The 22756-nt window shown below is 43.5% G+C and overlaps 1 protein-coding gene across 1 annotated transcript in view; it reads left to right on the plus strand.

Moving 5' to 3' along the window:
• gmds (GDP-mannose 4,6-dehydratase) overlaps window positions 1-22756 on the plus strand; it is a 157728-nt gene that overhangs the window by 38389 nt on the left and 96583 nt on the right. Inside the window, exons 5-6 of the mRNA XM_070832522.1 lie at window positions 14883-15075; window positions 16193-16297. Coding sequence (XP_070688623.1) covers window positions 14883-15075; window positions 16193-16297 — 298 coding nt within the window. The remainder of the gene's footprint in view (window positions 1-14882; window positions 15076-16192; window positions 16298-22756) is intronic.

Consider the following 22756-nt stretch of genomic DNA (forward strand, 5'->3'; position numbering starts at 1 on the left):
CACTAGGGAGCAGAAGACCTTCAGCACAAGGTGTTACACACAACCCGGACATATTACTGCTTCAGAAATGTGGTATGACTCACATGCAGGACAAACTCTGAACAGCAGCAGGGGGCCCCAGGCAAGATTTTCTTTGGGGTTCCCTTCTTACTTCACAAGACTAACTTCTACTAACTAACTACTAAACTAGTTGTTCTACCACAATGTGGCAAGAATCTGTAACATAATCCTTGCGTGACATTAATGCACGAAACACACATTTTTAGTAAACATGCCTTCATTCAATAGATGTTCATTAAGAATTATGCCCACAGACCTTAAATCAGAGGTCTCAGCAACATCACACACACACACACACACACACACACACACACACACACACACACAAAGTCTATCTAAACTGTGGGTGATACAACTCTTGACGACATGTGGGCAGAAAAACAATCCAACACTCGACCGCAGTCATACAATTGGAAAATAATCTAGAATGACAACAAAGCTCACTCAACACAGATAAAATAATACTGTTGATGTTAGGTGTGAAGAAACACCACTGGAAAGTTGTAGGATGGAGCCGTACAGCTGGGAGAGAGCGTCTCCGTGCCACGGTTTCCCAGACAGACAGCAGTTGTATCTTTGCCAGGAACCGTGACGTGCTCGTTGGTTCTGAAGCCTCCAGGATAACTGCTAAACTGTGTGTGATTCAGCCTCCGCTCACCTCGAGAAGGCCGTCCACACATGTATTCAGCATCTAGGGTGGGTCGGCTCTGCAAACTTATTAGCAAGTAGATGCCTATTTACACATTCAGCTGACACGGTGTAATATTAGCATTCATTTAAAGTCCAGTTTTTGGCCCACCTATTGAAGTAGTGCAAGGGTTTTGTCTCACTTTTCACTTACTAGCCTATGGAGGGAGATAAAATGGTAACGGTGGACGACATGTTTACTCCTGACTTATGTTCAGCAAATATTCATGAGGACGCCTGGTTTGTCTGTGTAGTTTGGCAGGAGTCGCTAATGATCAATTATTTAAAATATTGCCCATGCTTTGTGATGTTTGGAACCAGAAACAGTGCCGCCCCGTCCTACCAGTGTCGAACCTATCACCCATCTGCAGCCAGTTTAATAGAGATAGATGACAGAGATTGTGATTCCCGTCATGGCCCAAGCCGTGCAGCACAGACTGCCATGAAGCGTGCTGTGATATCTCTTCCCAATAAGGACACCTTACCGTGCCATCATCTCAAGATTGATGACTGGTATTAATGCGGATTACCGGCTGTGTGCATGTGTGTTTGTTCATAAGTGCTAGGTTAATTTTAGCCCCTGTGGAAGCCCTCCTGTAATATCCATAAGCCTCTCGCTCATTCCACCGACGACACACACAAACACAGCGTTGGTTTAGATATTCTAATAGTCACCTTTGATTATAATCCATATCATCTACGTGTGTATGTGCACTCCTGGTGTCAAGATTGTGATTGATCAACTTCTCTTCCCTTAACTGAGCCACATAGTTTGTGTGTTCAAACACAGCCGAGCTGGCGGCTCATATGAAAATATGAGCCAGCGTGCTGATTTATGTACTTGAGCCAGAGCCATATATTTCTTAATATGAGCATAATAGTTTAACAGCAAGTTCTAATGGCAGTGTAGCAGTCTGGTTTGTTCTCCAAGTTGTTCACTCCTTCTTTGTCAACCACTTATTCTTACGTTTCCGTAGCACCTTAGAGTCTTCTAAGAATGCATGGGTACAGAGATGGAGAAATAAGGGGGTGTGGGTGTTGTGTTGGAGGCCAGAGACAGGAAAAGGGGGGAGATGGTGAAAGACGCGAAGGAAGGCGTAGAGATAAGAAAGTGCTAATGTCTCTAATCCGCTCCAGATGAAAGCTGTTGATGTGACGGGGTTGGGAAAGGATGGGAAAGGTTGGCCACTCCTACATCACACCATCCTTTACGACTCGGCCTCCTCGTGCTGTCAGACGAGCCATCACCATAGAAATGGAGAGAGCAACACACACACACACACACACATGGAGTCACAAACATTTCCCTATCTGATTTTGGGGCGATGGTGGTTTGTGAGTTTCGTTCGCCCAGCCCTGTTGTCTTTGTTTTAGCAGTGTGCCAGTGCCGGGTGACTCTGCTGGTTTCTGTAACGTACCACGCTGTATCTTCGTCATGTAATACGTTAACGGTACATAGACATGTTAAAACAGTTAGTAGAAGAAATCAGGTCATGACGAGCAATATTATCAACCAGCAAGTGCGTCTTATCCCCCACCCTGAACGTAATTTTAGGTCAAGTCTAGCTTTTTGAAGTTTGAGGTTGTAGAAAGAGCCAGACCTTTGGTTGTAGTACGACTTTTATTGTTGAGAAGTTGAAACCAACTCATTTCGACTTAAAGAATGTACCAAACTTAGTCGGACTTTTAACTTAGTTGTTTCGGACACAAAGGTGGTCTTGTATGGTATGGTATGGCATGGTATGGTATGGTATGGTATGGTATGGTATGGCATGGTATGGCATGGTATGGTATGGTATGGTATGGTATGGTATGGTATGGTATGGTATGGTATGGTATGGTATGGTATGGCATTTTCTTTGGATTTGTTGGCAACAAGAAAAACGTACACAGGTGTCTCTTACAGCACAAAGGTCTCAGTTTTACAAGCAGTCTGAAAAGTCAGCTGACCAATGTTTTTAGACTAAGCAGCAGTTTTAGTTCAACTTTGAATGAAATTACTTTGAAATCAAGGATGCAAGGATGTGCATTGGTCTTTTCATGCTGTTATTTTGTCACTTTCACTGTCTGAAGGTTTTGTCGGGCACTTGTACATGTTTAAAAAGCTAAGTGGAAGTTATAAAAAGATAATCCAGGTTGGAAAACAATGTGATAAGGTGTAAACCTGCTCATGCAGCATGTGGCCAAAGAGTCGCCCGACAGTTCAGGGGAAATTGTGTTTCTCTAGCAGATTACAGACACCGGGTTTGTTGTTTATGCACAAGTCTACAATAACTTAGGTACTTAAGCGTCTGTCAATGCACTAATTGCTTCCAACCTTTCTTTGGATGGTCTCCTGCTCCACCACAACATGGTGTTCATTTCTGCATCCATCCTCTCTGTTGACCAAATAACCTTAGAGGCTTGCAGCCAGGACAGCGCACGCTCCATAAACATCTCTAAAGAGCCACTTTGAGTGACTCTGCAAGACAGACGAGAAGGTATTTATAACTAAACAGGAACCATGTAACTGCCCAGCCATAACCTGGGTCCTGCTCACACACACACACACACACACACACACACACACACACACAGCTGCTGTGCTGGTCCTGACCAGGGGGTCCTGGGCGGGCAGGGATAGACTGACTGCGGTTTGAGGTGGGGCAGGAGAGCCGAGGGAGAGGGGAGGTTGTGTAAATGAGGCACAATGTTGGATCAGAATTTGGGCTCCGCTTTGGTCACATGGCTCTGTGACAGCTACCAGGGCAGCCAGAGTGTGTGTTGGTATACGTTATTGTGGCTGACTGTGGTCTGTGTCTGTATTTATGGGGGTGTGTTCTTGCGGTGGTGTATGCGTGTGAGTCCATATTTGTGTGTATGAGTGTGTGTGTGTGTAACCAAAGAGAGGTAGCACCTGCAGGGGCGGTGGTCTCCAAACTTCACTTCTATTTAAAGATCAGGCAAGAGGGTGGGTGGTGTGTGTGCGTGCGTGTGTGTGTGTGGTGTGTGTGTGTTGGTGGCTTCCTCTGCTCACAAGGACAGCATTCATCAAGCAAGTGGTGCAGGGTGGGTTGGGTTGGGTGGAGGATCGGACAGGGGTGCTGCCAGATTTAAGTGGGGTCTGTGAGAGGGGAAAGGAGGATTGGGAAGAAGGGGAATGAGTGGAGAAGAATGTGCCAATTTGTCAAGTCTTACCTCCAACCCCCCCCCCCCCCCACCTCCTCTAATCAGAGATGATGCTGGGTGCTGATTACAGCCAAATGGTGTGTGTGTAAAGGGGTTCAGTTTGGTCCTGGCAGGGGGGCTCAGATGTGGGAGGTCCCTGAGCACTCACTTTGAAGTCATCTGGTCCTGGTCAGCTGATAAAAAAAAGTGTGAGGGGAAAGAAGAAGAGGAAGACAGAGAGATGCTATCTGTTGTTTAGGACGCTGTAGTGATTCCCTGTCGTTCACTTCTCCTCCTGTCTGCTGTGATGAAGGCTGCGGTGTTTGGTCACAGTGTGGCTTATTACTTTAAATTATACGAGGAATTACTTACAGTAGATTGTAGTTCTCTCTTTCTCTTCACTCACTTCAGAGCCACCAGACTCCTTTGATTAAAAACCGCTGCCTTAATCAATGAAATAAAACCGTCTGTCATCTATTGTAGGTAATACAATAACTACCTTATACAACCCCACCTCAACTAAAGTGGTTTCTATGAGCTCATCAGGTCCTGACATGATATGTAAGATGTAAGACTTCTGTCACAAGTGAAACTCAGAGAAGGAATGACTGTAGTAGTAAAAAAATGTGGACTAAAAATGAAAAATGAAGTAATTACACTGTAGACTGTATAAAAGACTGAAAGGTGAAACCAATGTGCCTTAAACCTGCAGTCCCTCTAATGTCCAGCAGAACGTGGGGCTCTGCTGGTTGCAAAGAGGAGGCCGAATGAATGGAAGTCTATGAGAAAATAATCCTACTTCTCACCAGAATTATTACCTCAGCAAACACTTGCCTTATAATCTCAGTCTTGTTTGACACAGCATGATGTTCAGTCAGTAAATTATGCTCCCATTTAGGTGATAAAGCAGGGTATCCTTTAGGGCAGGACTATGCTTTCAAAAGATTCAAATTCAAGATTCAAAGGCTTTTTGTTTTCAATTTTCCTGTATGTTCGAGTGACCAGCCAGTCAGAGGTGTTCTTGGTGAAATGAACGTCACTTGCGGTTCCTAAAACCCAAGATGGCAACAGCCATGAAACCAAGATGGCGACGTCAAAAAGCAAAACTTCAAAAGGCTTCAAAACGGCAGTGCACAACCCAATGGTTATGTGTTATTCAGTCCAGTTACACTATTCCCCTGCTCCAAACGAATAGTAAACCCCACAGTGGATCATTATACATATATACGCAGTGGATCAGTGCACTTTGCGCAGGGGGATCCGCTCCTTAGTGTGCAATCACCCCAAAACAGTAAGCACGTTAGCATGTAAGCATTGGATGAACATGGAAATTGCTGGTCCTTCACTGCACTTTGGACTGGGACAGACTTTCCTCCTGTCTCATTTTGTACTGTATGTTGATGTAGCTGGTCACAACATAATGGTCTGGTTCATGTGGGAAGATGACTTTGCAGGCCTCACGTACTGATTTAGGTAGTGTCAGTGCAGCGGCCCAGGGATTACTGTTCACCTCGTGGAAGCATCTGTGACCCATGATCTCATCGCTATTTTATACTCACCCAGTTGACTGACAACAACCATGCACTATTTGTAGCTAGCTGGAGTGCAGACATGGCCTTACATTCCCACAATCCTTTGACAGTCATCAGTGACACTCTTTTCAGGGATTTCACCAGTGAGCACATGTGTGATTACTCCACACGGCCCCCGGGGCGTGACCGCAGCCCACTGCAGTAAGACCTGTTGCCATGTTTACATGTGTGTTTAGATTTGTGAGGTAGGAATGATTGATCTGCGGTAAATGCCTGCAGGGTAGATCACGCGATCGAGGGAAGACTGGAATGACGGGGTTCTTCTTTTGATTGACTCTCCCAGGGAGTTCCCAGTGTAGATGCTCTTATCCAACACTAAGGGAACGGGGTGTATGACTTCTGCCATTTTTTATACTTGTATCTGATCAGATTTCTACTTGTCCAACACTTCCCCTCTAGATTAATACCTTTCTACCACCATGTATTTTTTTTTTATCAGCTCTCCAAATGTCCAAATGCAGCCTTTTCTCTAGGATGTCTTTTGTTGTAGCTCTTTTTATGGCGTTTGAGTTGTAATTTAATGCCAGTTGAATCGTTCTGTTAATTAACATAACCAACCTGGCAATTATATGGATTATATGGAGTAGCTGTCTGGGGACAATATGTCAGATCTAAGTAAGAATTAATGTGCTGCTAATAAACTTCCAATTGGAGCTTAGTTTCTTCCCAACATGAGGGACGACGTAAGTAACTTGACATCTGATCTGTGCTTCAGTGAGTCCAGTTTCGTTGTTACTCTACAGTGTTTGTTCCAACTCTTCTTAAAGATATCGTATCTTTTTATGATTTGCTTAGTGTCTGTTATTGGAGTCTGCAAATGAATGTCAAGATTGAATGCTGGCTGTTAAAATGTTTTAGTTTTGTCAGAAGCTGAAACAGTTGATTAACCAATAAATCGACATAGTTTGTTGTTCAATATGGAGAGTTTAATCCTTTAAACCTGCAATAACAGATTTCATTCAGCTTCTTCAGAGATTTATAATCAACAAAGGGGATATGACTATAAAACATTTTCTTTTTGGTTGGCAATGCTTTGAGAGGTTTTTTTTGGACCTTTTTGCCTAAATTAAAGTTATGTAACTTCCGTGGAAGCTCATTGTAACACTATCAGAACAAAGTGAAGTTTTAGACCAAAAACTTTTTCTTCGGCTCAGGCACCCTTCAAAATCCCTTCATTTCGGTGCCCTGGGAGATGAAGCAGGGCAGCAGCAGTGGAGAGGTCGGCCACCACCTGCTCACATCAATGCCATCGACAGAAAACGATGCACAGGAAAAGAGAGAAGGAGTGAAAGAGGTAGAGTGGAGTGCCGGGAGGCAGACAGGGACTTTCCAGACTCGGCTGCATAAATCCTGAGTTTGACAGCTAATCTTCAATTCTGTCTACCTGCCCTGACATACGCTCTAGCGGCACGTATTTCTCCACATGTGCGCTACCCACCCTCCCACGTCTCCAGCTGTCTCTCTCAGATCCACCTGATCTGTTTGACTTGTATTTATTCATTGCCATAGCTGCAGCAGCCTCCACGCTAACCGAGCAGAACACGCCTATAATTAGACACAAAAACGCAGAGATGGAGATACGATCGTAATGATGAGTGAACATTAGTGGGCGAGATTAGAGGGTTGATGCGTGTCATGCCATGTACAGATCCATGATTCGGAAAAAGTTAATGTTGTTTACCTTATGATTAAGATGCTTAAGTTTATTTTTTTTAATCCTATCTTTTAAGCTCTCTTCAAGTAGATCAACAGTTCAGTGTTCAGCTTCACATTCTGCAGCCGTCTCTGCACTTTCACAGTGTGTTCAGTGAGTAGCCACAACAAGACAAACATCTGAGTAAATGAGGTAGAAAATCCGTTTTGAAAGCATGCTGGTACATTTCATTCTCAATATGAAAGGTGATTGCCAAAAAACACAAAGCCGTTTCAGTGATCATTTTTATCCCATAATGAACTGGAGCTTTAATGGGACTAAAGCTGTCGTCTCAGAGGATAAAGACGAGCACATCTTGTCACTTTAAGCATTTGTTCCTCAGTTGGAAATATTATTTATCGGAGAGGATAAAACACTGAATGAAGCAAGTTCTCATATCAACAGTTTTTTGGGGGAAACTGTTCCACCATTTTAGGAATTCAGGAACTTTTCCAGTGCTTTTGATTGATGGAAGCAGGCACTTAACGTTGCTTCATATTGGCCCCAAACAAGTCCTTGCAACCGTCTGAGGGCCCAGGATCTGTCAAGGTGGAGTTTGAAATTGACTGGTCAAAGACAAACCTTGTGGCTCCATTTCAGCTTCATTCACACATTAAACAAGCACTGGGGAGCACTAGTCCATGCTAATAAATACAGATAGTACAGTGTGGGGTACACATTGCTTATAATGTTTATAGATGGACAATACTGTTCACTGCTGGAAGTAGTGTGCCCTTTATTATTCGATGGACAAAGAAGAGATGACAAGGTGGTGGAACTTTCATGCAGGAAAGTCTGTTGTATTCGCAGACATGCACCTTTTTTTTCATTGCACCCGTTCCCTATAAACTGACATTACCTTATAATGACATTAACCCAACTGTAAAACAACTCGTATAAACAATGAGAATCAGGTAAACCTGCTATTTTGGGAGCTCATGCTGAGCAGACGCTCTATTAATGAACTCACTATTTGGATTTTTTTCCGCTGTACTCTGTAATTAAAGTTCTTTAGTGGCTTGTACTTGTCACTGTAACTACTTCTAGTCTTCAGCTCTCAAATGTCACCCTTTAAACACACAGAGCATGCTGGGTACAAGGCGTGTACTGTATATCCTGCATTATTTGAGAATTTCTCACATTCTTATCATGTCTGGAACGGCCGCAGCACTTTTCCTGATGAAGTCTCACATGTCAGACAGTCATACCTGTAGTCTCACCTGATAGTGTGTAGACCAGGAAGTGATGTTGTTATTGTGACCCATTTTAAGAACACTAGGTTCCCAGCGAGAAAACACCCAATTAAAGAGATAACACACGATCCAGGTGGATGATGTCATGTCACAGGTCTACGCCTCTGTGTCGCTCCCCCCCCGTCACTCACACTCTTCTCTCTCCTACCCTTTGAAGTGTATTGTGTCTGTGTCTCAGGGGAAAGGCGAATTGGCACACTGCGAGGAAAATATAGCACTTTGTTTTTCTAACAGGTGTGTATGTGTTTATGCGCAGACAAGCTTGAGTGACACAAAGCCAACAAGACAGAACTGGAGGTGGAGAGATTCTCCCACAAGTTTCATCACAACACAGTAAGACAGCTCTGTTTGGAGAGTGGCCTGTTAGCGTGGGCCTGCATACAGCAACAGTAGCTTAGGCTACAGCAGGTAGTCTGTCAAAACATGGAAACTTGTAGTATGTCAAAATCAAAACAATACAGTCTGACTGACCTCTGAACTAGAATTTAATGATTATTTTTTTACTTTTAATCATCATGTTATAGACATAATAATTTATATTCTTGTAGACATTTACTTCAGTCTGATTCTGAAACTTACAGCAGTAATACTTTGAATGGTCCCCGGGGGAGTTTTTCACTTTAACCCCTCCAAGTTTGGACCTCAACTTGGATGCACATTCTGGATTGGCCGTGGCTAAATACAGATGTTGTCAGACATTTTATATGTATATGTTAAGCTTATAGTGCAGACAAAGCTCATTCAGTATCTGGTGCAGAGTGGTGCATGTGTTTCTGATCAAAACGAGGACGACCTTATTAGTTATCTCCGCCAGGTGTCAGCCTGGAGGGGATCGTGCTGTGTGTGTGCTTGTGTGTATCACTTTGTCTGCAGCTAATCTCGGATACTACAGGCCTGATCAGACTAATATTTTTAGTGCACCAGCCTGTTTTATATCATCATTAACTGCTGACTCAAATGGCTAGACTGAAAATAAGCATTAACATGTCTGTCGCTGGTCACATTTTGGCCTTATCATGGCACAAAAACTGACATCTATAGAAAAGTTTGGTCACATCTTGAATGGGGTTAAGTTTCGCACAATGCGACATGAATAACTCCCTGTTTCTGTCACCTTTGCCGCCATCTTGACAGTAAAGGAGCCGACGTTAGTGGTTGGTCGGGTCTGTCCCTCCGTCAGATAATGTTTCCTGTAGCGGTGCCCTCAGCAGTTTAGGTTAAGTTATGTTCAGGTGTGGCAGAGATCTGTGCTCTTTACTGACTGCACCTTTTGTAGTTTGCATAGTGATCTAAGAAACCTACAAGTCTGCTCATGAGAGTTTGAAAGTTTCTGATGTAATTCTTTCTTATGTAATGTATCTTAAAATCATCGTCAGTGTTGGTTTCGTTCAACTATGAATTGATTCATTACTAAACTAAACAACCAAATTTGTCTGTAGGAGAAGAATCAGATGACCAACATCCATGTAAACTGGAGTTTTATACCAATATATATATGCATATATATATATGTACACTGCACTTCCCAGTAAATCAACAAATATGAGTGAATGATTAAACAGACTACTCCTTTAATGTGCTATCAAAGGAAAATATCCAAAGGCTTCTATTTGTTTTACTCTTTCTGTGAATTAGAATTAAAAGGTTTCCTTCACCCAATAATTATTTTCACCTTCAGGTTACTGATGCAAAGAAAAACATCATTCTCCGCTACAGTAAGGCTTCATGGTTGCAGGGAAAAGTGGGGTCTACATCTTGGCTGCATAACGCAGATGAGTGACACTGCAGTTGAGTTGATGAAAGCGGAGTAATTGATCTGTCTGGCGGTGCGTGGGTTGCGGGGTTGGGTCTAAACCTCTCTATCCTGGAGGGAATTCAGCCTGTTTGTCTTTGCCCTGTTAACACACGACTGCTCTAATTTCAGTTGGCCTGTAATGTGATGAGTAAAGGTGTAATTGACTGTGGTTTTTCTCCACAAACCCCCACCCATGCTCATGCTCATGCTCATGCACATACACACTTTCTCTCTCTCTCTCTCTCTCCTGTGTCTGTCTCTGTTTTCCTTCTCTTCCATACCTGCCTCTGTTTTTCCCTCTCTCAGTCGTCTCCACCTCCAGGGCGTCTTAGTGATTTCTTTATTTGGGTGTTTGCGGTTGGCAGGAATGTGCCGGAGTTTCAGTGTTTGACATTGCTGTACTAGTGCGTAGTAGTAAGGAGTATTGTAGTGCGCAATAACGAGAAAGTGACGCTCATAGAGGGGGCAGTCCAGCTGCTTTCACTAGTTTCTTCGGTAATTTCTCTGGAATCTCAGGTATGATGAGGGTTTACCACAGAGGTCATTAATCTGCTGCATCAGTGTTTTACTGTAGTGATGCCTTCCAGGGGGCAAGTTGGTATCGTGCAGCTCGTATCGCTGTGAGTTATGAAAAAAAAAGGAGGGTCAGGCACTTTACACATCATATTTTTATCTGGATTTTATTATCCGGTGCACCAAAAACCTCACTGCAATTTATAGTAATAGACAGGAGCTCAAAAGTCTCAAAAGATTTGTGATGTATAGTTTTCATGTAAGTAATTTGTTATTTAAGTGACACAGGATAAAGGTGTATTATTGCAATATGGTTATATAGATCATTCTGAATTCTCTTGAATCTGAATAAAACTGATTTAAAACATTTGATTTAGAATATTGTACATTTTGTTCATGCTAATAGAAGAGAATTCAAAGGAAATCATCATACACTTGATGCCATGATGGAAAAACAACTGTGAAACATGACAGTATATACAGCTGCCACTGTGTCCCAGATACTTCTGAGTTATAGATAATATAGTGTTATTATTATTTCATCATCATGATTTACTAGTGGGTGTCAATTGTCAAACCAGAAAACGATCTTTTTGCTGAAAACATGACAAACGTCCATCATTTATTGCCACACAAACTGAAAGTATTGGTTTTATTGAAAAAAACTACAAAAAAAAAGCCCTGACTACAAAATGTTCTTGCAAAAATTGGTCAAGTTTATTCAATCATGTTGCTCCAAAAAATTACAATAGATTGTTCTTCTGTTATTTAAAAAAAAAAAAAAAAAAAAGTGACTCTTACTTTCATATGCGTCCTCGACTCAGATCTCTTCAGCAGTTTTGGTTTCTGAGCTCTTGAGTGATTGACTTGTTTCTGAATGAACAATAGAGCTCTACATTCTCCTACCTCTGTGTATACACAGCTTATTGCCTTCACATTATCCTGTGTGGAAGGCCATGCAGGTATGCGGAGGGAGGCCACGGCTGAATAAGTGTAGCTCATATTTATACATCTGTCAAGACACACAGCAACACTCTGGTATACGTGAGCTCCCACACACACACACACACACACACACACACACACACACACACACACACATACACATGCATGTACCGAGTCACATTCCTCAGTTTCAAGCATGCATTTCAGCAGTCCTTGTGTGAGCAGGAAAGAAATGAAACCACTAAATGCAGCACGTATATCCTGTACATTTAGAACATTTTAAACCGATCGTTTTTTTTTTTTTGTCGGCGGCGGACCCCCAATGCTGACAGAGCCTGGCTGACTTCCCAGAACAGAACAATATCTGCCAGGTCGACCGAGGGGCCCAGCAGCCACCCCTCAGACACACACACACACACACACACACACACACACACAGAGGTGAGCACAAGCGTCTGGCCTTTAAACCGTCAGCGCTCAGGCCCTGGCTTACATAATGACAGAGAATGGAGGCATTAGGGCAATTTGTTTGATTTAAGTTGTCAAGGCGTCCTGGACTCTGCCCCTCTCAGCTGGTTTTGATACCCTGGGTGTGTGTGTGTGTGTGTTGTTGGAAAAACAAGTGGAATGGAGGGTCACACACACATAGACAGCAGGACAGAGTGTGGGGGGGGGGAGGTACCGTACTAGCATTTAATAAGGTTTATGAAGTCCAGGGTGAGTGAGCAGTGACAGAGCAGTAAGGAAGGAAGAGGTGGAGGAGGGGAGGAGCTTCACGGGGACGGAGGAAGAGCTGAAGGTGGATCAGATATGTGTGGGATGATGAATTAACATTCCTCCTGTTAATACTATATAAACAAATAGAATTTCAATATTTCTATCACATTTGTTTGCCCGTGTTTGGTGCACGACTGGTGCTCTTCTATGTCCCCTTGTTTCACCCTCCTCTCCTGCACTGCTTTGATGCAGAACCAGAGGAATATTTACAGGATCCGTACAGGACAAGTCTCGAAAGTTTGGAAAATGTTTAATTATAACCATTTATGTTTTCAATGTTAGGAGTATGCTTTAATTTGGATCTCTTTGGATTTCATCTACACAGTCTCTCATGTAAATCTGAACTCTTTCATCATCTTTTTTTTATCCCCTGGCATGTCGACGCCAGACTGACTGACATTGGTTCCCTCCGCTCATGAAGGGCTGACTGACCTCTTGGTGTTGTGTGTGCTGCACACTGAAGGTAGCCAGCTAACTGTTGTACCTCCTCCTCAGCTACTTAAGCACAGGTGGAGTTTGTTATTGCTTCAGAAACATGCCGGACTGTTGTTTTACTGACTAACAAAAACTACAGTAAAATGGCCACTGAGAGGAAGACGTACTGCACAGGCTGCAGAAAGGAGACTGATTTGACTGATTGTAGTCTCTGCTGATCCCTCGAAATGAACAAGCATTAAATAATCACTGTCAAAACATACACTCAAAGGTATGTACAGCTGGTAAAATAAACAGGTGATGACATACATTCAATGTTGTGTGTGTATAAAGCATTCCTCTAAACTTTATTTTTTGCATTCGCATTTATAGTAACAGTTCAGATGTGATGATGAGAGCTTAGAGACTAATGGAGACTTCTTATTGAAAGTGTTGGAACAGCGCATGAACTTTACTCTTAAAAAGTTGTACATAAGCTTGTTTGCATAGCAGTCGTGAATGGAAACATCCAATAATTATTAGTTATTGATATTCAGTTTGCTTGTGATCACTGTGTCCACTTCTTGTGTTTGCTGCATGGAGACGCCCTCACGTAGCCCACAGTGTATGTTGGTGCAGAAAACATCGCTCACCTTCGCTTGCAACTGGTAGAAAGTAAAAGTGTAAGTGGAGCGTCACAGGTAATTACACTGAGCCGTGGAGTGTAATTGAACCTGATCAAACCTGCTCACTGTGTGTGTGTTTGTACGAGTGTGTGTGGACTCGGAGTGGAATAGAGGCCCAGTGTTCTTTGGTCCCGGCTTTAAATAAGGGGCCTTTATCTGGCTGTGTGTGCAGCGCTGGTGTGGAAGCACTAAAGGGCCAAAGCGTTTCCTCCGCACAGACGTGGCTCATGCCGCTCGCTCCAGGTGTGGTGACCACTAACCAGCACGGCTTTTAACCGTCACGCCTGATTTGGAGCCTGAGGCCGACCTGGCACTCACGCAAGCACTCACAGTCCAACGCAGTCATGCACGCGCACATCCATTTCTAATTTAAACTTAATCCCCCCCCCCAAGTCTTCATTAAGTCGCCTCCCTTCTCGGCCCACAACTGTGGAGACCGGCATTCTGGGAGTTGGAGTATTTAGTTTGAGATATGAGCTTTCTGATAGGCTATGATGGACTCCAGAAACAACACATTCCCCCTTTACACCCTCCATCGTTGTGTGAAATGTGATCTGTTATTGACGACAATTTTTACGTGACACAATAACTTATGTCGAGGTCCTCACCTGGTATCATGTTGTTCTCAGGTGTATAAGTCAGTACCCGTCATTGTTTTCATGTTGGTGATTTAAACGGTTATCTCTTAAAGGGTTTTCAAATCTTCAGACCTCATGAACGGTAACAATACTGGATCCTGATCGGATGACATGAAAATACCAGCTCCTCTAAATTTAAATATGTATAAAATATGCAGCCAAACCAACTTAAAGGATTTTAGTCAGCTTTTAGGTAATTGAACCACTATTTATATTGTGTTGAGTGTAATTACTAAAAAGTTGGTTACATTTTTATTAAATAAACATGTAAAATCAAATGGTAATATTGTGTTTTTAAACCTGCAGCTCAAGTTTTTTTTTTCTCTCTCAATTATTGAAATAACACAGAGTTTACTTTGAATGGTTCTTTTTTTTTCAATAACTGAGGCCGTAACTAAATAACTCTGCAACATGATTTGTTTTTTTATTGCTCCTGGATTTCACCAGGTCAAAAGTTTAGACCTGAATGTTTTTGCCTTCAAGTTTTAAGCAACCTGAAGTCAAAGTTAAGTCACTATTCCTCATATTTTTGTTACTTTCGTACCAAAAGACTCCTGTGCTCTGCATTAAATAGTCTGAATCCCTTATAGAGTTTGTATTAATAAATAAAGGACATTTTCCATTCAAGGGTTAGGGTTAGGGTAATAATTCCTCCATCTTTTTCTCCCTCCCTCTTTCTTAGATCTCTTTCGAGTTGGCTGAGTACACCGCGAACGTGGACGGAGTGGGCACGCTTCGTCTTTTGGACGCCATAAAGACGTGCGGTCTGACCAACAGTGTGAAGTTCTACCAGGCCTCCACCAGCGAGCTGTACGGCAAAGTGCAGGAGATCCCCCAGAAGGAAACCACGCCCTTCTACCCTCGCTCACCTTACGGTAATAGGCACATACGTAATGCACTGTAGATCTATGTGGAAACACATACATGGATTACCTAACATTTTCTACCTTGCACCATTTGTCAAACGATTGCATATGGCCATGTAAGGGAATACAAACACAGGTTGCTTGATACCTCTGCTGTACTTTTTCCTTGTGCGTGCGTGTGTGTGTGTGTGTGTGTGTGTGTGAGTAAGTGAATAGAGGGGAGCTTCAGTGCTTAGGCAGAGTTTGAGTTCACCACACAGCCCGAGGCCAAACGTCTGACTGAAGACTGGAGTGGCTCTCACTTTAACAAAGACACCTTTATATCCACAGCACTCAGCACTCACTTTCAACACTCACTCACACACACACACACACACACACACACACTTACACACACATGCAGGCCGTACACGTGTGCGAGTGATCAGGTTTCATGTTCCCTGTTGTCTAAATGCTCCCCTCGCTGACACTTTCCCCATCTGTCAGCGCTCAATCTGACGCTGCATGGGAGGCGCATACCATCACGAGGAGGGCTGCTCCCCTATTAATTAGACCTGGGAAGAGGTGGGGGAGGTTTGCCATCGCGACCTCCCTTCACCTCCAGTGCACATCCTGACCCTTGGCTTAATCAACGGACGCCTCCCTTTGCTCACTCTGGTATTCCCCTCATCACGGGAGAAGGGAGGAGGAGGAGGAGGAGGAGGAGGAGGATGAAGAGGAGGAGGAAGATGGTGAGAGGAAAAGAGGGGAGAACTTTCTGTACAAGCCTGCTTTTGGTCAATCAGCAGGAGTCTGTGGTTCGTGTTCGTGATGGTGAAATATGACCTGCGGTACCGCTGTGTTCAACCATGACACGTAGTGTAGTTACAACACTGAATCTTTCTTTTTCTTTTTTCTGCAGCTTTGAAAAGAGACAATCTGTGATTCTCTGTCTGCTTAAATTGTCACTCTAGAAGACTCAACTGTTTGTAGTTGTGTGTTGTTGATTGAGTGAATAAAAGCATCATGTGAGTGTTGAGGAATGATTTGGGATCTAAAAAGAATTGGGGTTTGTTTGTCAAGTGACATCTCTTCACTTTTCCATGTCTGTCTCTGTCCCTCTGTCTGTCTCCACCTCTCCTCTCAGGTGCTGCAAAGCTTTACGCCTACTGGATCGTGGTGAACTTTCGAGAGGCCTACAACATGTTCGCTGTCAACGGGATCCTCTTTAACCACGAGAGCCCGAGGAGAGGTGAGCGCACAGCACGACACGCTCTCTGCTGTTCCACGTCACCACAAAGTCCTGGTTGGTTTTTTTTTGTTCCACTCAGTGTGGAAATTGGGATTTTTGAGGCATCTGATAGCAATTGAGGTGAAGAGAGAAGACAAGAGTAGATGTTACTTTGTTTGGTGCATCATTTTTGGACTGTTAAATAGGAATTTAATCAAGTTATTCCTGTGTGCTTTTTGTTATTTATAATGATCAGGCAGGAGTTGGAAAACAGTCAGCTGTGAACCTCAGATATAATATACGAATAGAAGTTTACTTTTTGCTGGCAAAGTTATGTAAACACTGATTGCAAAATAATTGTTAATCCTCAAATGTTTCAAATTCCTAGACAAGTTTAGTTTTTAGTTTTAAGCACTAAAAAGTCAGTCTGCAGTTTATCAGTGTATTCCTAAGAGTGCTTATTTGTGCAAACACCTCGATCATAGCACCAGAGGAGCGGTAACATGAGCTGTGAGGTAAAGGCACTCGTTTATAATAACTAGTTATTTACAACAAACCCTTTTTTTCTTTTAAGAAATATAAAAACACATATGAAATAAATCAAATACAACTTTGAGGCCACAACACAACATCCTGCCAGTAGATATGTGAGTATATCATATCGTATATCAGGTTTTTGTGAAGTTATAATTACATTTTGGAAAAAAAAATCCTGACATCATTGCCTAAAGCCACAATAAAGCAGTAAAACAGAAGGTGACCCATTGTTAGAGTGTATACATATATTCAATTACATGCTCTATATAAAGTCATATTCATTCAGCGGTGGAGCCAGGTTTCTTATAACTACTTGACACATACTCACACACATTCTGACACATAGTGAGTGGGTTGTGGTCACATTTTTAATATGTGCTCTGAGCCCCAAGGGTCGCAGGCGCTGGTTTAACCCGATTTACACGCCACCGCGACCCAAAATTAATACCACATGCCTGCAGCCCCGGCACTGCACCCAGGTTAGCCGCTCAGGTGTTTATGATTTATCCCCTAATGAAGGCCGTGGCCACGACCCCGGCCAAGGTTAGGGGTCAACCAGTAAACCCTAATGGGCTACCACAGATAGATCGGTGTGGGAACTGGTGTAGTTTACAGCCAGTTCAGTAAAGACGGTGCGGTCGCCACCGAGGTCTTGTAATGGAGAATTAGGTGGCATCGATTTGGGAATTGTGCGTGACGCAGACAAATGGGAAGAAAGAATGGGTTGGATGACAAGAGGAGTGATGGAGATGAAAGGAAATGAATCTAAAACAAGTATAATAATTGGTTAAACGGTTAAACACTTTGGTTTCATCCTGGGAAAGATTTGCTGCATTTGTAAATTTAATATCTGGGTTTTGACGGTTAGTTGAAAAAATGTTTTCTGTGTGAAACGAATAGACTTTTGGATGTATTTACTATTTATTCTATGATTGATGGTGTAAATAACAGCCCTGGAGATAAACAAACAGGCTTATTGAGTGGCCCTGTGAAACTGAAATCAGAGATGCTGGTGTCCTTTTCCACAGATACACACAATGACCCTATAAGGCCAAAGCTTGATGCCCGCTCTATAATGCGTCGTTAACCTCGTGGTCCTCGGTCAGCTCTTTCTCCTCTTCCTCTCACACTCTGCTTCTGTCTTTCCATTCTTGCCACACACAATCTTTTTCCTCTTTCTTCCTCTCTCTTGCTTTCCTTTCTCCACAGTCAGCGTTTCTCCAGCAGGCCATTGGGTTTACTCCTGCCACTTCTATTCTCAGAGTTACGGCTGTTGTTGCTCATAAAGCAGGAACGCTGCGCTGTGATGTGGCCAGATGTCCCACGGCTGCCTTGCACAACCCAGTGTGGCGCTTGGGTTGGCTGGATCGGCCAGTGTTTACCCAGGCCCCCGGGGCCCATCGTGACCCCGCTGCTGCCGCACTGAGGGGGCGTTTGGCCGTGCACTCCGTCACCCACAGGAGGGCTGTAGCAGGGAGGAGGTGGTGCTTTGAGCTGCAAAGCACCACCATGGCACATTTTTTTTTCATTGTTACAGTGTAAGGTTGTACAGTAAACTGCACAGTGTGAGATACAAAACTACTCCGCTGATACATTTTACTGTACGGAGAAAAGACTGAGTAAATACCCGTCTTCACACATGTATCATTTCTGTCAATACAAGATATAATAATAATAATAATAATATAGTAAAATAAAATCCTTATTTTAGTAAATGGGCGTAAATGAATCACCATCAATTTGTTTTATATTAACTTTGAAAAAAGCACATTAAACATGATAGTACATAGTATATCATATACATGTTAGTGTATAGTGTGGAATCAGGACACATTATAGATCTTTCTGAATCAGTTAGTGAACAGATATAAGAATAAGAATTCTCACTTATGACCATCATGGCCACCAAGGTAAAGATGACACTTGCCCCAACACACACTCGGTCTTCTGGCTACTCTCTGTGATTTTGGGGATTTAAAAAACAATAATTTGACAAATGAATAATGGCTCATGAAGCTGGTTAAACATATTGTAGATCACCAGAGATTAAGATGATTAAGATTTGCTCACCCTCAGCCACACCCTGAATATCTTTATTCACTATTTCGGACACATTTGTAGCAGAGAGATAAAGGGTTCTTCATTACGTGTGTGCTGCCCCTCCTGTCCTCTACACACCACTTGTACCTCTGCATAATTAGTCACTAATAACAGAGGGATACTATGATGTCAGTTTCAGTGGCATGACATCACACACACACACACACACACACACACACACACACACACAGAGGAAAAGCTGTGATATCATCATCCCAGGGTGCCAGTGGATGTGTGTGTCTGTGTTTGAGTAACAAATACTCCTAATACTCATAAAGGCAAAGATGTATTTCCCTTTAACAACAAGCTCTTTCAGTCTTGCTGTTATGGCTTCTGTCGTTACTGACCAACCAGTGGCCAATCGTCTCCACGTCACGTCACGGCGTGGCGTGGTGTGGTGTGTCACATAGAACGGTCTGGTGGTTGCTGGGAATGGCTGGCGAGGGAAGAGTGAAGCTTAACACTAGTTTCCCTCAGACTTCCTGTCCCTCTGTAGGATTCAACAAGAAGCTCTGTCTCTTACAGCGCAGAGGATGACTTAATCCCAGCAGGAATGTGCTTCTGGTTTCTCTTACAGTTCTCGTAAACACCTGACCGCTCCACCAATAAACAGCCGATCTCTATTGTTCTGCAGCGAAAGGTTGGAATCGGACAGTCGGGAAGGAAAAATATCCCGGTGGAAATCCAGCGTGAAGCAAAGCAAACAGAAGCCCGCATCTGCTGGCCAGTTCACACCGCGGCTAGCTGCTTTCTGGCTAGCTTAGTTGTTAGCCATAACAAACAACCCTCACACTGACTCTGAAGAGGGGGATTAGCGTTAGCAGGGGTGCTAAATCGACTCCATATTGCTGTGACATATGAGACAGTGCAGTGTTCCACAGTCTCTTGGCAAGAGTTATCAGCAGTCAAACCTGTGCAAATAACCAGTTCACATATTTATTTGGTCACTAAATTCAACAAACATACAGCACCTCAAAGTACCCCGAAATCTAATTTTGACAATAAAAGATGAAACTGAAGTTTTAATTTATAGTTATTAGCAGCGTGTTGATCCAAGGCTGTGCAGTAAATCAGTGCAGTAGTGTGTTTAGTGTGTGTATCCTCTGTTGCCACTGCTGACCAGCTCCAGTTGTAGGCTAATCCCCCGGTTTATTTGGGGAAGACCCATCCATCTCTCCACCCTGAGAGCTCTGTGGTTCACGCTTGGCAGTATAGAATAATATACTGTTATGTTAGGAGAGAAGACCAGTTAGCATTGGGGAAGTTAGAATAGCACTGCCAAAGTCAATGCTGCCCCCTCAAATACTCACACATGCAGCCGCTGAGCCTCTACATGCCTTGGCTTCATCTTTCTGCTTTTGTTGAGGTTGGGCCCAAAAGGTTAGATCGTATGATAGATTTGTAATAGGATATGTTTTCCATTTATTGGAGAGGTTATTTTCAAAGGGAATCTTGAGATGGGAACGATTCGGTCAGGGGTTTTAAGGAGATTTGGATTTAGTTTATTGAAAGACGGAGCTCGGCGTGGAGCGAGAACTCTTTTTGTTTTTTGGTCTCTCGTTTTGTCGGGCGTTGATGAGAAAGAGCGCGAGTGGGAGCAGTCTAAACATCAGCTGAACTGTGGCCAGGTGAAGAGCGGAGACTTTCGCCTAAAGCAGAGCCGATGACAGAGTCTCCCCCTCCCTCCCTCCCACCCCCCCTTACACCTTCCACCACTGTGTGTCACGTGGCCAAAAAAGGCGCTTCCCTCCACCTCAGCCTACCTTGGCTGCAGACACGTCACGTGGTTGTTCAGGTTTCGCTCAACCCCGTTCCCGCCCTAAAACCTGTTTGTTGTCCCAGATCACCATGGTAACTGAGAATCATGTTGACAGAGTGATCGCTGTGAACGGTGCTAATCGGAGCGCAAGTTGAGGGCACCCCATCGTTTTTCTCAACCATAGCCAGATCCTCTCAGAACCCCAAAATGGCGTTCTTCGGTCTTTTGATTCAGTTTAACTACTGGAAGCTGCCAGACACAATTACGTCTTTGTTTTCGATACTAGGGTGAAACGCTTTTTCATTGACTCTCGGTTCTGCAATGTGGAGGTGGTGCTGTCAGTGTTCAAGCTTAAGAAAAACATGTATCATCTACTCCCCTCTCTTTCTCCACACCCTCCAGTTCTTTCCACACACCTTTGCACATCATGTGCTGGCCATCAGCGTTGCTGCATCACACCCAATTTAAAAAAAAAAAAAAAAAAAAGGTCTCTCTTAGTCTTTGTCTTCGCAACCCTCCAGCTCCGTTCTAACCCTCCTCGCATCACATTTCTTCTTCTCTGCACCCTTCCTGTCAGTTGAGTCAGCCCTAAATGAGGGCAGCAGTCTGTCAGGTGTGAATAGACGCTGTGTTGGCGGAGCTGAGCGCATGACCTCTCTTGGATGTAACGCAAATATTCTCCCTTCGTCAAGGCTCCAGAGATCAGTCAGGATGTGAATTGTGCAATAACGGTGATGGCAGACACTGACAGGTCCTTGGCCTGGGTGGAATTTGGCCAACCCCCCGACCCGGGGAAGATTCCTCCTGCAGAATCACTCAGTGCTCCTACAAGTCAGGTATTTTGTTCATAATTCAGTGCAGATAAAGTCATGTGTACGAGAAGAGTATGCATTCGTTTTGATGTAAACAGGACTACAGTCTCGACCTACATTTTGAAACGTGTGGGAGTGGAGATAAAAATTAAGGGGTTGCATTTTTCACTTTAAATCTACCACAAAGCCTTTCACTCCCCAAGGCCATTGCTCAAAGACAGAGTGGAATTATGGGATTTGCAGTTCCTGGCTGAATTCCGAAACAGGTGTGTAAGCCCTGTGTTGAGGTAACCTATCTGTTTCTATTACAAACCTGTGGCAGGCAAAATTGAGTCTTGGCTATTTTCTCTTTACCAGCTCAGACAAGCTCACGGCAGAGATGACTAACCTGTTCAATATCTGAAAAATATCTGGAATGAGTCTGTGTTCAACTTTCTTAAAAGCTTGGGGTCCACGGTTGTATTTTTGGAATGTGGCTCATTAAAACAGTCTAGGATGCCACGTCATTCCACGTTTATATAAAGAAAAAGGGAGAACTTTGTGTAACATCCTGCAAATACTATGTGGTGATGAGAAACATACGCCAGGTCTGCAGTTAGAAGAGGAGACTTGTCTTAGGAAGGAAGTAGACGTTCCACCTTTCTAAACGAAACATTAAAGATCTACTTTGTGAATGTCTCACACTTTTTAAGACTTGACTTTATTCTGCTCTTCAGTTTTTCCAGAGCTAATGTGGCACTGGGCTGCGCCACGACCACACATTATGTCTGCAAAATAAATGTTACAGACGAGTGATTTGAATAAATCACACTGCGGTTGAATCTCAACTAGTAAACGCACATAAATACACTCACAGACAGTAATATAAATGAGTGTTAGTCAGGCATCTTGAGGCCTGAGTGTGTCAGGGCTGGGCCATCACACAGTTTGAAGACAGACTACATAAGTCACCTTTCTTTACTAGTGTGGTCATAACAACAGAATCTGTTGAGTAACTAAGGCGACCGAAGCCAAAATCCCCTCAAACCCACAGTCCCCTTTCTGAGTCCCCCCTCACTCGTGCCCCCAGCTGACAGCTCCCGTCCCCATCCTGTCTGGGCCCACACGGCCTGGCTCTGGATGGGAGACATCTCTGCACATTTCTCCTCACATTTCTCCTCACCCTCCTCCTCCTTTTTCTCCCCATACTTTAGCCCAGCTGTGCCAACAGAGCCAGTGTGTTACGTTTTTCCTGTCGCTTCTCTGTCCAAAAAATAAAAAGGAATGATGGAA

Source organism: Pempheris klunzingeri, chromosome 6 (assembly GCF_042242105.1).
Source record: "Pempheris klunzingeri isolate RE-2024b chromosome 6, fPemKlu1.hap1, whole genome shotgun sequence".
NCBI classification, from domain to species: domain Eukaryota; kingdom Metazoa; phylum Chordata; class Actinopteri; order Acropomatiformes; family Pempheridae; genus Pempheris; species Pempheris klunzingeri.